At 41.2% G+C, this 13,342-nt stretch overlaps 1 protein-coding gene across 4 annotated transcripts in view; it reads right to left on the bottom strand.

The window, feature by feature from the left end:
* The window catches only part of kat2b (K(lysine) acetyltransferase 2B), an 80,737-nt gene extending 74,722 nt beyond the window's left edge, over nt 1–6,015 (bottom strand). For all 4 annotated transcript variants that reach the window (XM_073054446.1, XM_073054445.1, XM_073054447.1 and 1 more), the window contains exons 1-2: nt 5,599–6,015; nt 3,233–3,359 (exon numbers count right to left, since the gene is read on the bottom strand). In XM_073054446.1, coding sequence (XP_072910547.1) covers nt 3,233–3,359; nt 5,599–5,898 — 427 coding nt within the window. In that variant the 5' untranslated portion in view covers nt 5,899–6,015. The remainder of the gene's footprint in view (nt 1–3,232; nt 3,360–5,598) is intronic.
* Between the last annotated feature and the right edge of the window lie 7,327 nt (nt 6,016–13,342).

Genomic DNA, 13,342 nt, shown 5'->3' with positions numbered 1-13,342 from the left:
GGCTTGCTGAACCTGTTCAAGGGGCACACAAGATTGAACTACAGGTGTGCACCGCTTAACGTCCATTCGGACAACATCTGATCGCATATACGTCCTTAGTCCTGCCTGGAGAATGTGACGTAGCGGACGTAACCACTCTCGTGTATTGTGTGTCTCTTGAGTGTAGTAGCGTTCTTTCTGTTTAAATTTCTTTTGAAAATATTACCGTAAAGTGCATCATGGCTTCCAAACACGGCAAAACCACTCCTAGTGATAGCAGAAGCAAGAGGCAAAGTATATAATATGGTTTTCGCACAATGTCCAAATCACATAATGTCCAATTTCACAGAACGTATCGTGGACATTAAGCAACAAATACCTGTACATCCCTGGCTCTGAAGTCACAGAGCCCAGAATAGATAATGACAGCAGATTTCATTTCTGAATATAATTAATGAATCAGATGACTTTTTAAACAACAAAAAGCTAATTTTGTGTTATATTTGCTATAACTTTGTACTCCACATACAATTTAATTAATTTAAGTTGTCCAACTGACATGCCTGTGGGAACTAGCAATGTCAGTTCAGTGATGGAACCAACTAATCTACTGGTTACATCACTGGCCTAGTTTCCATAGGCCTGGATTATCACTGATGACCTCACCTGATCCCTTAATATCACCTCCCTGAACAAGAAGGCACAGCAGTGCCTCCAGTTCCTAAGAAGATTGAGGCAAGCAAGGCTCCCATCTTCCATCTTAACTGCATTTTGCAGGTGCACTTTTGAGAGCATCCTGACAAGTTGCATCTCCATCTGGTATGGGAGCAGTTCAGCATTGGACCTGAAGTCCCTACAAAGGACTGTGAGAAAGGATGAGAGAATCATAGGGGTCTCCCTACCATCCATCAGGGACATTTATCAGGAATGCTTAAGGATCCCACCCATCCATGCAGCATTCTCTTTGACTTTCTACCATCACGCAGGAGACTACAAGGCATAAAATCAAGAATGGTCAGATGAGAAACAGTTTCTTCCCTCAGGCCATCAGGCTCCTGAACTCCCCACCACATTGTACTCAAAGTATCACTGATTAATCTATTCTGCACCTTACACTATATAAGATTAATGCACTTTAGTTTGTTATTCATCTGTAGATTTTATCCTTACCTTCTTAAGTTATTGTGTGTTATGTGTACTACTGTGCTTTACACCCTAGTTCAGAGAAACATTGTCTCATTATATACATATAATGTATATAATTATATACATATAATTATACATATATACATAATATACATATATACATATGTATGCATATAACCATACATTCTATGGTTATATGTTATATACATGGAAATAGTTAAATGATAATAAACTTGACTTGACACATGAGGGAAGGCAAAAGAAAGTTTGAGGTTTGATACAGGCCACTTTTGGAATTAGTTTCCTTTACAACTAACAACATTCTTTTGTTTTCTTCATTATTTACTGCAGCTGCATACCAGTATTTTGTAAATCATATACAGACACCTGGGTCACTCTTAAATTTTTGACCATTTAGATAGCATCCTACATTTTTGCACTTTCTTACATTATACTCTTTTTGCCAGATCTCTACCCACTCACTAAATCAACAGTATCCCTTTGTAGCCTCTTTATAACATATTTTCCTAGGTATCTTTGTGTCAGAAGCAAAGTTAACAGCTGTTTAGCTTCTATCTAAGTTAATTTGAATAAAAAGTTAAGGCCTTAATGCAGAATGTCATTTCATACCTCTCATTCCATTTTGCCAACTGAAAAACAAACATTTTTACCTGATCTCTATATCCTGGTGGCCATTCAGTCTTCTTTCCACACACATGTACCCCTCTATTATAAATGTTATTTTCCGTAATAAATTTCGATGCAGCACTTTATCAAATGTCAACCAGAAATCTAAGTAGAGTATCTCCATTGCTTCCTTTTATCAACAGCTCATGTATTTCTTCAAAGGACATCAATAAATAGTAAAAATAAAAATAATTTCCTCTTAACAAAATCATTTTGACTTTTCTTTAAATGCCTTGTCAGAATGTCTTTAATAATTTCTCCTTCTAGAAATGGTAAGCTAACTGCCCTATAATTTTCTGCAACACACACAAAATACTGGAGGAGCTCAGAACACCAGTCAGCGTACGACTAGAGGTCCATACAATGGACTGTGAGAACAACTGAGAGGACCATAGCGATCTCCCTTCTATCCATCGCGGACATTTATCAGGTGTGCTGCGTGAGCAGGGCTCTTAGTATTATTACAAATCCCACCCATCCTCTTTGACTTTCTACCATCAGGCAGGACACCACAATGCATAAAAACAAGAACTGCTAGGATGAGAAAGTTTCTTCCACCAGGCTGTTAGGCTTCTGAACTCCCTGCCACATCATATTCAAAATGTCTCTGGTTAATCTGTTCCGTACTTTACAATATTTAATATTAATGCACGTATTTGTTACGTATTTCTGTGTGATTCATCTGTAGATATTTTCCTTACCTTCATAAGTTATCGTGTGTTATGTGTACTACTGTACTTTACAACCTGGTTCAGAGAAAAGTTGTTTCATTTCTATATACATTATATGGTTATATATGTTATATACATGTATATAGTTAAATGACAATAAACCTGACTTGCCGTAGAACCTTCATTCCCGGCAGTATGCCTTTTTCACAGAACTAGTTTACAGTTTACTTGCTACCTTGCCAAATGTAACATTATGGACATTTCTGGTGGTTAGGGTGTTCTGAATTATCGTTTTCAGTATTACTTGGTTTACTGAGGAACAACTTCACTGAAAGGGAAGATCAGAGGAATTTTAAAGCAGTACCAACCATTGAGTAAAAGTAATATTCACTAAATTAGGACAACATTGAAAATCTCACCCCCATTCACCACAAAATACATCTAGATTTTTTTTACTTTTTCTTAGAAATCAAAATCTATTGAACTGAGAGCATTGAGAAGATCCAGTAAGTAGCCAGCAGTAACAATACAAGTCTCCACTTTCATACTTTCAAAAATACAACTGCACCAGCTCCAACTCCAATAGACTTTCTAATGAAAAATCCAGTTTTCTGGCTTGAAGTAATGGCAATCTTTCTATTGATGATGTTGAGCTAAAGAATTGTTAAGTTAAAATTCGTCTGACTTCAGATTTGGACTGCTCTTTATATTCTCAGCCAGAAAGTTTACAAGAAAAAATTTGTACCTACCTAGCATATGGCCACAGCTTCGGCATTGTTCTGCAAGGCTGACAGCTGCCTGCTGGAAGTTGGCTCTTGGAGGAGTTGGAGGAGGGTTAGGATTCTTCCAGCCATTGCACTTGCAGGATTCTTCAGCCTAAAGGGATTAGGAACATACTGTATACCATTCAGCAGGCACAACAGACCTTCTGTGGGAACACACACAAAATGCTGGAGAAAACGAACAAATCAGCAAGGCATTTGACAAGGTACCCCATGGAAGGCTTATTGGAAAGTAAGGAGGCATGGGGTCCAAAGGGACATTGCTTTGTGGATCCAAAATCAGTTTGCCCACAGAAGGCAAAGAGTGGTTGTAGACGGGTCATATTCTGCATGGAGGTCAGTGACCAGTGGTGACCATAGGACACTCAAAGCTGCCCTGCAGGTTGTCTCTGTGGTTAAGAAGGTGCATTGGCCTACATCAACCATGGGATTGAGTTCAAGATCTGAGAAGTAATGTTGCAGCTGTATAGGACCCTGATCAGTTCTTGTCACCTCACTACAGGAAGGATGTGGAAACCATAGAAAGGGTGCAGAGGAGATTTACGAGGATGTTGCCTGGATTTGGGAGCATTCCTTATGACAATAGGCCTTTCCTCCTTGGAGTGACGGAGGATGAGAAATGACCTGATAGAGGTGTATAAGATTATGAGAGGCATTGATTGAGTGGATCGTCAGAGGCTTTTTTCTCAGGGCTGAAATGGCTAGCACGAGAGGGCACAGTTTTAAGGTGCTTCGAAATAGGTACAGAGGAGATGTCAGAGGTAAGATTTTTTTACACAGAGAGTGGTGAGTGCGTGGAATGGGCTGCCGGCGGCGGTGGAGATGGAAACAATAGGGTCTTTTAAGAGACTCTTGGATAGGTACATGGAGCTTAGAAAAATAGAGGGCTATAGGTAAGCCTAGTAATTTCTAAAGTAAGTACATGTTCAGCACAGCATTGTAGGCCAAAGGGCCTGTATTGTGCTGTAGGTTTTCTATGTTTCTAATTCAAGCAGCATCCATGGAGGGAAATAAACAGTCACATTTCTGGCCAAGACCCTTCATCAGGACTGGAAAGGAAGGGGGCAGAAGCTTGAATCAGAAGATGGATGGAAGGAGGAGGAGGAGAAGCTGTCAGGTGATAGGTGAGACCAGGTGATGGGGGGAAGTGGATAGTGGGGGGATGAACTAAGAAGCTGGTAGGGGTTGGGTAGAAAAGGTAAAGGCCTGAAGTCCTTTAGAAATCTAATAGGAGATGACTATAGGCCGTGGAAGAAAGAGATGGAGTAATCATGTCAGAATGGGAATGGAAAGTTGAACTGAAGTAAGAATTGAAATAATCCCATTTTTTTGAACTGCTGTGTTTAAATGTCTTGTGTTCACCGATTCACTCATAAAACAATATGGCCAATAGACAGATATTCCTAACTAGTTATAATCCGGCTGGAGGTGAAAAATCAGAGTTCCTTAAAAGCTCATAATTTCATTTCATTTCACTTAACCTGGCATCCCAATGCTGCCAAAGAATCACGTAGTTTGAAATTACTCTTATTCTGCAACACCTCCCCACTCCTATTTTACATTCTGTTTACAGAATCACTCCAAAAAAAAAGCAGGTTTGGTTAAAGTTTTGCATATCTTTGAAAACTAATTTTTATTCCCGATAAAAGGAGTAGTGAAGAAAGCTTTTCTAATCTGTGTCGTTGTCACCTCACACTTTGCAATGGGGCACCTGTTATATTCGTCTCCGCACATTCCATAAAAATAAATGATTGTTCACATCGTCTTAGCCTAACTTAGAGAAAACTAGGGTCCTTAAAACTGGTGCAAATGAATTACGTATCTTGCTGAATATGTTTCATTCAGCAGGCCATATATTTTTTAAAAAACTTTAATTATTTGAAAGATGCTAGTAGGTGTAGTTATATATTTCTGTCGGCAATTAAAATTGTTGCAATTTCTTGATAGTGCGGCACTATCAAAAGTCAACCTGAAATAAAAAGTTCCTCACTTGCATTATTTACACTACATAACCCATCACAGAATCGCACACCGTTACAGGAGAGAATTACACGATCATGACATTATGCTCCTAAAATAAAACTGTCATCACTTTCAGAAAATGACACAGCAATGTAGTGATCCTAACATTGTTTACAACACACAAGCGCCAGACAGAGAAACAAACCCGCCCCCTGTTGGAAAACAATCCAAGCTGACACATATACGGTCAAAACAAAATTAATTCTGACATGTCACTTCATTCGAGAGCTTGTCTTAAAAACGAGTTAGATTGCCTGGTGAGAATGCGCGGAGCCGGTACAATTCCGCCCCTCGTTGGAGTTGGTCGCTACCTTGCAGGCGGAGTAGACGCCGAGTTTCTCCAGTTTCTTTGTCCGGGGATAGCTGCGGAGCTGCGCCTTCCTCAGCGCGATCCTCTCCCGCTGCTGTTGGCTGCCCGAGCCAACGGAGCGGCCGCTCTCCGCAACCGCAGCGCAGCCGAACAGCGACACGGACGCGGGCGCGGGCGCGGGCAGGGAGACCGACACGGGCGTCGCTGAGTCCGAGCCACCGCTGCTACCCGCTCCGAAACACATGGCCGGGGATCCCTGCTGGAGCCCGCCCGCTCCCCCGCTAACGCCGCTCTCCGCCATGGCTCCCAACCGCTCTGTACGTGCAGAGCAGTATTGTGCTCTTTTTTTAAGGAAGTGATCCGCGCTGGAATGGTGACCACAGCCGCGGTGGCAGCTCACTCCCCTACATTATCTTCATCGCTGGTAGCACCCCGCCAGGGGCGGTACAGAGCACAAGCTGTCACACAGGCGCACACCAGGCGATTTCCCATTTATTTTTGACTGTGTATTACAATAAGAAGAAAGTAATCGTCCCAATATATTAAAAAGCTATAGAGTGAAACACACACACACAAAAAACAAGGGCAAGTTTGAAATCTTTTCTCTCACTGCTCCAGGAAGCACGCCGAACCTAGGTCGCTTTACATTGTTGCCCCATGTTTTGCTGTGAATGGAATCAATTCTTCACTGATTCATCCTCTACCAGCTCAAAATTGTGTCCATTCACCCCCAAGGTTATTTATAGTTCACACTTTAGTAAAACGTCTTCTATTTGTACTGAGTGCTCCACAGCCTCATATACTGGAGCTGAATCTACTAAAGTTCACTGAGAATGCAGAATAGATAGGGGAGAACCAGTCGACATGGTGTATTTAGATTTTCAGAGGGGTCTGATAAGGTCTCACACAGGTTATTCAACAAAGCATATGGATTTGAGGGATAACATACCAGATTGGACCATGAATTAATTAAAAAGAGTGGGAATACTGTAAATGTGTTTTTCTAAGGCCTACAGGCTGTGATAAATGGGTTTCCAGTTGGACTCTAGGTATTTAGGATATGCATTAATGATTTCTTCGAGGGAAACTCCATGTCATATTTTCAAGTTTGCTGATGATGCAGGATTGTGACTAGTAAAGAGAACGAAAAGAAGCTTTAAGGGGACAGAAGCAAGTCAGTGAGTGAGAGCATGGCTGATAGAATATCATATAGAAAAATGTGACATTATCCATTTCAGCAAAAGAGTATATTTTTAAACAGTGATAGACTGAATAATGTTGATGTTTACAAGGATCTGGATGTCTTTGAACATGAATCACAGAAAGCTAACATGCACGTGAAGCAGACGATTAGTAAAGTAACTAATATGTTTGCCTTTATTGCATGAGAGTTTGAGTACAAGAATAAAAATGTGTTACTACAATGATGCAGGACTTTGGGAGTGAAAGTACTGTGGTGAACTACATATACCTGTCTGGACTGCTCCTGTGGCTCCTCCCACAGACCCCTGTATAAAGGCGATTGAGGCCTGAGCCCGGCCTCATTCTCCAGGATGTAGTGTTGTTCATTCTTTCAGTCAATAAAAGCGGATATCTCGCTTCTTACGTCTCAGAGTGAGTTATTGATGGTGCATCAAGTACTCTAAATAGTTTTAGTCTCCTGTCCTGTATACTTGTCATAGAGGAAGTTTTATTAGACTGATTCCTGGGATAGCATGCCTGCTATATGAGGAGAGGCTGAATTGACTAGATCTGTATTCTCTAGTGTTTAGAAGAACTTCAACCAATGTCACTGAAACTTGCGTAAGTTCCTACACAGCATGACAGAGGGGATGCAGGAAGATTATTTCTCTGACTGAGAAATCTACAAATAGAGATTGCAATCTAGGGGAAAAAAAGATAGGCCATCTAGGACTCAGACGAGGAAGACAATGAAATGACCCTTCTAATACGATGCCTAGAGCCAAACTCTTGCCTTAACAGTAGTGCTTTTTCATGATTACCGTTTCCTGATGACCAAATAACAAAATGGAGGAATAATGCAACTTCAAATTTTAAAAATTAAAAACTGCAGATGCTTGAAATCTGATACTGAGAAAGCCAGAAACCATTTCTGCACTGATGCTGCATGATCTGCTGAGTATCTCAATTTTAAAATAATGTTACTAATAATTTTATGTTTACAGCCTATCTGTTGTTACAATAGCTGTGTTTATACATGATGGTGCATGAAAGCACCAGACTGAAGTTAAATTTAAACAAGATCAGATCCCAGTGTATCAAATGGAATTAGACAAAAATTAGGCAACTCATAGTGTCTTCAGATATGAACTTTCAAATTAATTCATGACTTAATGTGATGACTTCTGTATAGTGCCATAACCATAGCACCAGTGGACTCTAATGCCAAGAGTTTTCCATGCGCCCTTATGTTGATTGTAATGCAGTAGCTGTGTTGGTGCGTGGCCAAGTGGTCATGCCATTCGTCTAGTGATCTGAAGGTTGCTAGTTCGAGCCTTGGCTGCGGGTGCGTGTTATCCTTGAACAAGGCACTTAACCACACATTGCTGGGCCTTAATGCCCTTCCCTTGGACAACATTGGTGGGCGTGGAGAGGCAACTGCCAAAAAATTTTTCCATATAAAAAAAACCTTGCCCAGGCTTGCGCCCTGGAAACTTTCCAAGGTGCAAATCCATGGTCTATCAAGACTAACAGAATGCAGAAGCTAATATCATTTATGATGTGCTGTCCTGTTCTGTGCTCTGATGACAACACAAGGCTACATGCCTGTTAAATAATGAAAAGCAAACAATGGACATAATTTAAAAAGCTAACTTACAACTTTGAATCACATCAAAGCTCTGCGGTACTGCTATATCTAGTTGCCAATGTTAATGGACAACTAAGCGGCTCATTGAAGAAGGAGGCATCCCCATATTCAACAATAGAAAGGCTAAGCAGGTCAACACTGAAATCAAGTACAGCTATGTGTGAAGCCGAAAGAGATGGGGGAGATTTTGAACAACTTCTTTTCTTCGGTATTCACTAAGGAGAAGGATATTGAATTGTGTAAGGTAAGGGAAACAAGTAGGGAAGTTATGGAAACTATGACGATTAAAGAGGAGGAAGTACTGGCGCTTTTAAGGAATATAAAAGTGGATAAATCTCCAGGTCCTGACAGGATATTCCTTAGGATCTTGAGGGAAGTTAGTGTAGAAATAGCAGGGTCTCTGACAGAAATATTTCAAATGTTATTAGAAACGGGGATGGTGCTGGAGGATTGGCATATTGCTCACGTGGTTCCATTGTTTAAAAAGGGTTCTAAGTGTAAACCTAGCAATTATAGGCCTGTCAGTTTGACGTCAGTGGTGGATAAATTGATGGAAAGTATTCTTAGAGATGGTATATATAATTATCTGGATAGACAGGGTCTGATTAGGAACAGTCAGCATGGATTTGTGTGTGGAAGGTCATGTTTGACAAATCTTATTGAATTTTTTGAAGAGGTTACGAGGAAAGTTGACGAGGGTAAAGCAGTGGATGTTGTCTATATGGACTTCAGTAAGGCCTTTGACAAGGTTCCGCACGGAAGGTTCAATCATTAGGTATTAATACTTAAGTAGTAAAATGGATTCAACTGTGGCTGGATGGGAGATGCCAGAGAGTAGTGGTGGATAACTGTTTGTCAGGTTGGAGGCCGGTGACTAGTGGTGTGCCTCAGGGATCTGTACTGGGTCCAATGTTGTTTGTCATATACATTATTGATCTGGATGATGGGGTGGTAAATTAGATTAGTAAGTATGCAGATGATACTAAGGTAGGTGGTGTTGTGGATAATGAAGTAGGTTTTCAAAGTTTGCAGAGAGATTTAGGCCAGTTAGAAGAGTGGGCTGAGCGATAGCAGATGGAGTTTAATGCTGATAAGTGTGAGGTGCTACATTTTGGTAGGAATAAACCAAATAGGACATACATGGTAAATGGTAGGGCATTGAAGAATGCAGTAGAACAGAGTGATCTAGGAATAATGGTGCATAGTTCCCTGAAGGTGGAATCTCATGTGGATAGGGTGGTGAAGAAAGCTTTTGGTATGTTGGCCTTTATAAATCAGAGCATTGAGTATGGGAGTTGGGATGTAATGTTAAAATTGTACAAGGCATTGGTAAGGCCGAATTTGGAGTATTGTGTACAGTTCTGGTCACCGACTTATAGGAAAGATGTCAACAAATTAGAGAGAGTACAGAGAAGATTTACTAGAATGTTACCTGGGTTTCAGCACCTAAGTTACAGGGAAAGGTTGAACAAGTTAGGTCTTTATTCTTTGGAGCATAGAAGGTTGAGGGGGGACTTGATAGAGGTATTTAAAATTATGAGGGGGATAGATAGAGTTGACGTGGATAGGCTTTTTTCATTGAGAGTAGGGAAGATTCAAACAAGAGGACATGAATTGAGAGTTAGGGGTCAAAAGTTTAAGGGTAACACGAGGGGGCATTTCTTTACTCAGAGAGTGGTAGCTGTGTGGAACGAGCTTCCAGTAGAAGTGGTAGAGGCAGGTCCGGTATTGTCATTTTAAGTAAAATTGGATAGGTATATGGACAGGAAAGAAAGAGGGTTATGGGCTGAGTGCGGGTCAGTTGGACGAGGTGAGAGTAAGCGTTCTGCACGGACTAGAAGGGCTGAGATGGCCTGTTTCTGTGCTGTAATGGTTATATGGTTATATAAGTATTAACCATCCACCACAGTGCACTGCCAAGGGTTGCAATAGTTAGTGTTGCAGCCTCACCGATCTGGGCTCAATCTAAACTTTAGCATGGATTTTGCTGTTCTCTCCATGACAAATAGGTTTCTGTTGGGTGCTCTGGTCTACTTCCACATCCTAATGACTTGCTGGTGGGTTATTTGGCTGCTGAAAATTATCCTCATTGATCACTGTCAGCAAATTATCCCTGTTGAGTCAAAGGGAAGTTGAGCACCTGAGTTAGAATGGATTGCAGGTTGCAAGGAAATAGTGGAAGGGGAATGGACAGATGAGATTGTTCTGCTGGGGGCTGACATGAGCCCAATTGGCTGAATGGCTTCCTTTGGTGTTTTAACAAGTAAATAAATGGCAAGTGGGTGATCTACCTCAAATTCCTTCTTCGATCCCTACCAAAGTGGAAGCAGAAATTATAGCAAAATTTAAGAGATATTTAGACAGATACATGAACATCACAGTGAATTAGAAATAGAAATCAAGTGCAGGCAGATTACACTGACATCATGCTCAGCACGGATATCATGAGCCAAAGAAGCTGCTCCTGTGCTGTATGTTGTTTGAGCTATGTAATTCAAATTGTTCAATTTAATATCAGAGAACATATACAGTCTATAACCTGAAATTCTTACTCTTCACAGTTATCCATGAAACAAGAAACCCCATAGAATGAATGATAAAACATCAGAACCCCAAAGCACCCCCATCGCATAAGCAACAGCATCGACCTCCCCCATTTCCTCCAGCAGAAGAACCAACCTTCCCCCCAAAACCCTGTAACCATGTAAGCAATAGCAAAAGCTCCTCCCCCCACAAGAGATCTTGATCTAGAGTCCATAACCCAGCACTGGTATCTCAGACGACTCTCTCTGAGTGAGAGATAGAGAAATAAATAGTTAGCTAGCTAGCTCCTGGCAACAACGGCAACCCACTGTTCCAATCTTCTGTGTTGCTTCTCGAAGTCCCCCCATCTCGAGGACTAACAGGCTCTCACTCTCCATCAAAAGAGAGAGGCATCGCTCAAGTACAGAGGCCTTCTTCTGACAGAAACACACACTGCCTGCTTTCCCAATGTTTCAGTCTCCCACTTTGCTTCAGTTGGCGAGGAAACGGGTTATCTCCCCAAAGGCACACATCTTTCAGGCTGTTCCTGGAGGTAGCAAAGTACCAGGCTGCACTTCCGGTCCGAAAACCCACCGCTTGTGAAGAACTGTTGTTTGAACTGTAGATCACAGGCTCCAACAGAACCCCATCACCTTGAAAAGAAAGACATGAGAGAAGAAGAATAAGCTGTTTGGCGGACAAACTGGAAGAAGTCACCTAGGCCTGCAAAAACTGCTGGCACCATCTTCCCTAGCTCTGGTTAGTGATGTTAAGATTTTATGTCCCGCTTAGAAAATACATATGAGATGGTTACCTCCATGATTTAACCCATTAGAACATCATGGTATTTATGCTCAAAGCACTCGGTCATGGAAGTTTACACCTGAAGACGGCTCTGCAGTCCATTACAACTCCATCGATTGTATGCCTCTTGTATTTCATTAAGACATACTGTTTTGCTTCTTGTTGCACCAAAGTGATAACCCTCACAGTGGTGAGGATTGCAATATATGAATAATGCACGGAACTTGTTTCAAATGCAAACAGTATAGCAGCTGACAACTCTATGTAATTTAGCTGAATTGGTTAATGACCGCCTGCTTCAATCAGGACAAAACATTGAGATGCTAACATCACTCTAAAGTACTCTTCAGAATCAGAATCACTTTATTGCCAGTATGTGAAATGTACCAGAATTGATTGTGGTTTGGTACAAGCATAAAACACAGGAAAATAAGTTCAAAGCAAATTTATTATCAAAATGCAAATATGTCACTATATACAACCCTGAGATTCATTTTCTTGCAGGCATACTTAGTAAATCCATAATAGAATAATAATCATTATAGAATTAATGAGAGACCACACCAAATTGGGTGTTCAACCAGTGTGCAAAAGATAACAAACTGTGCAAATACACAAAGAAAAAAAAACCAATAAATATCGAGAACATGAGAAGAAGAGTCCTTGAAAATGAGTTCACAGGTTGTGGAAACATTTCAGTGATGGGGCAAGTGACGTTGATTGAAGTTATCCCCTTTGGTTCAAGAACCTGATGGCTGAGGGGTAATAACTATACCTGAACCTGTTGTTATGAGTCTTGAAGCACCTGTACCCTCTTCCTGATGGCAGCAGCAAGAAGAGAGTATGACCCGAGTGGTGGAAGACCCTGATGTTGGACGATGCCTTCCTGAAACAACGCTTCATGTAGATGTGCTCAATGGTGGGGAGAGCTTTACCCATGATACATTGGGCATTATCTACTAACTTTAGGAGGATTTTCTGTTCAATGGCAGTGGCATTTCCATGCCAGGCTGTGATGCAGCCAGTCAATATACTCTCCAATACATATCTATACAAGTTTATCAAAGTTTTAAATATCACACTGAATCTTGGCAAACTCCTAAAGAAGTAGAAGTGCTGCTGTGCTTTCTTTGTAGTTGCCCTTACAAGCTAGGCCCAGAACAGTTCCAACACAATGATAGCACCGAGGAATTTAAAGTTGCTGATCCTCTCCACCTCAAATCCTTTGATGAGGACTGGTTCCTGGATCTCTCGTCTCCTCCTCCTGAAGTCAATAATCAGCTCTTTGGTCTCACTGACACTGAGTAGAAGGTTGTTGTTATGGCACCACTCAGCCAGATTTTCAATCTCCCTCCTATATGCTGATTCATCACCACCTATTTTTTGGCCTACAATAGTGGTAACATCAGCAAACTTGAATTTGCCATTGGAGCTGTGCCTGGCCACAGAGTTATTAGTGTAAAGCAAGTAGATCCTTGTGCTGATGGAGATTCTGGAGGAGATGCTGCCTATCCAAACTGACTGGGGTCTGCGACTGAGGAAATTGAGTATCCTATTACACAAGGAGATACTGATGCCAAGGTCTTGG

Source organism: Hemitrygon akajei, chromosome 8 (assembly GCF_048418815.1).
Source record: "Hemitrygon akajei chromosome 8, sHemAka1.3, whole genome shotgun sequence".
NCBI classification, from domain to species: domain Eukaryota; kingdom Metazoa; phylum Chordata; class Chondrichthyes; order Myliobatiformes; family Dasyatidae; genus Hemitrygon; species Hemitrygon akajei.
The sequence above is the reverse complement of the archived record's forward strand: the minus strand, read 5'-3'. Positions and strand labels throughout refer to the sequence as shown.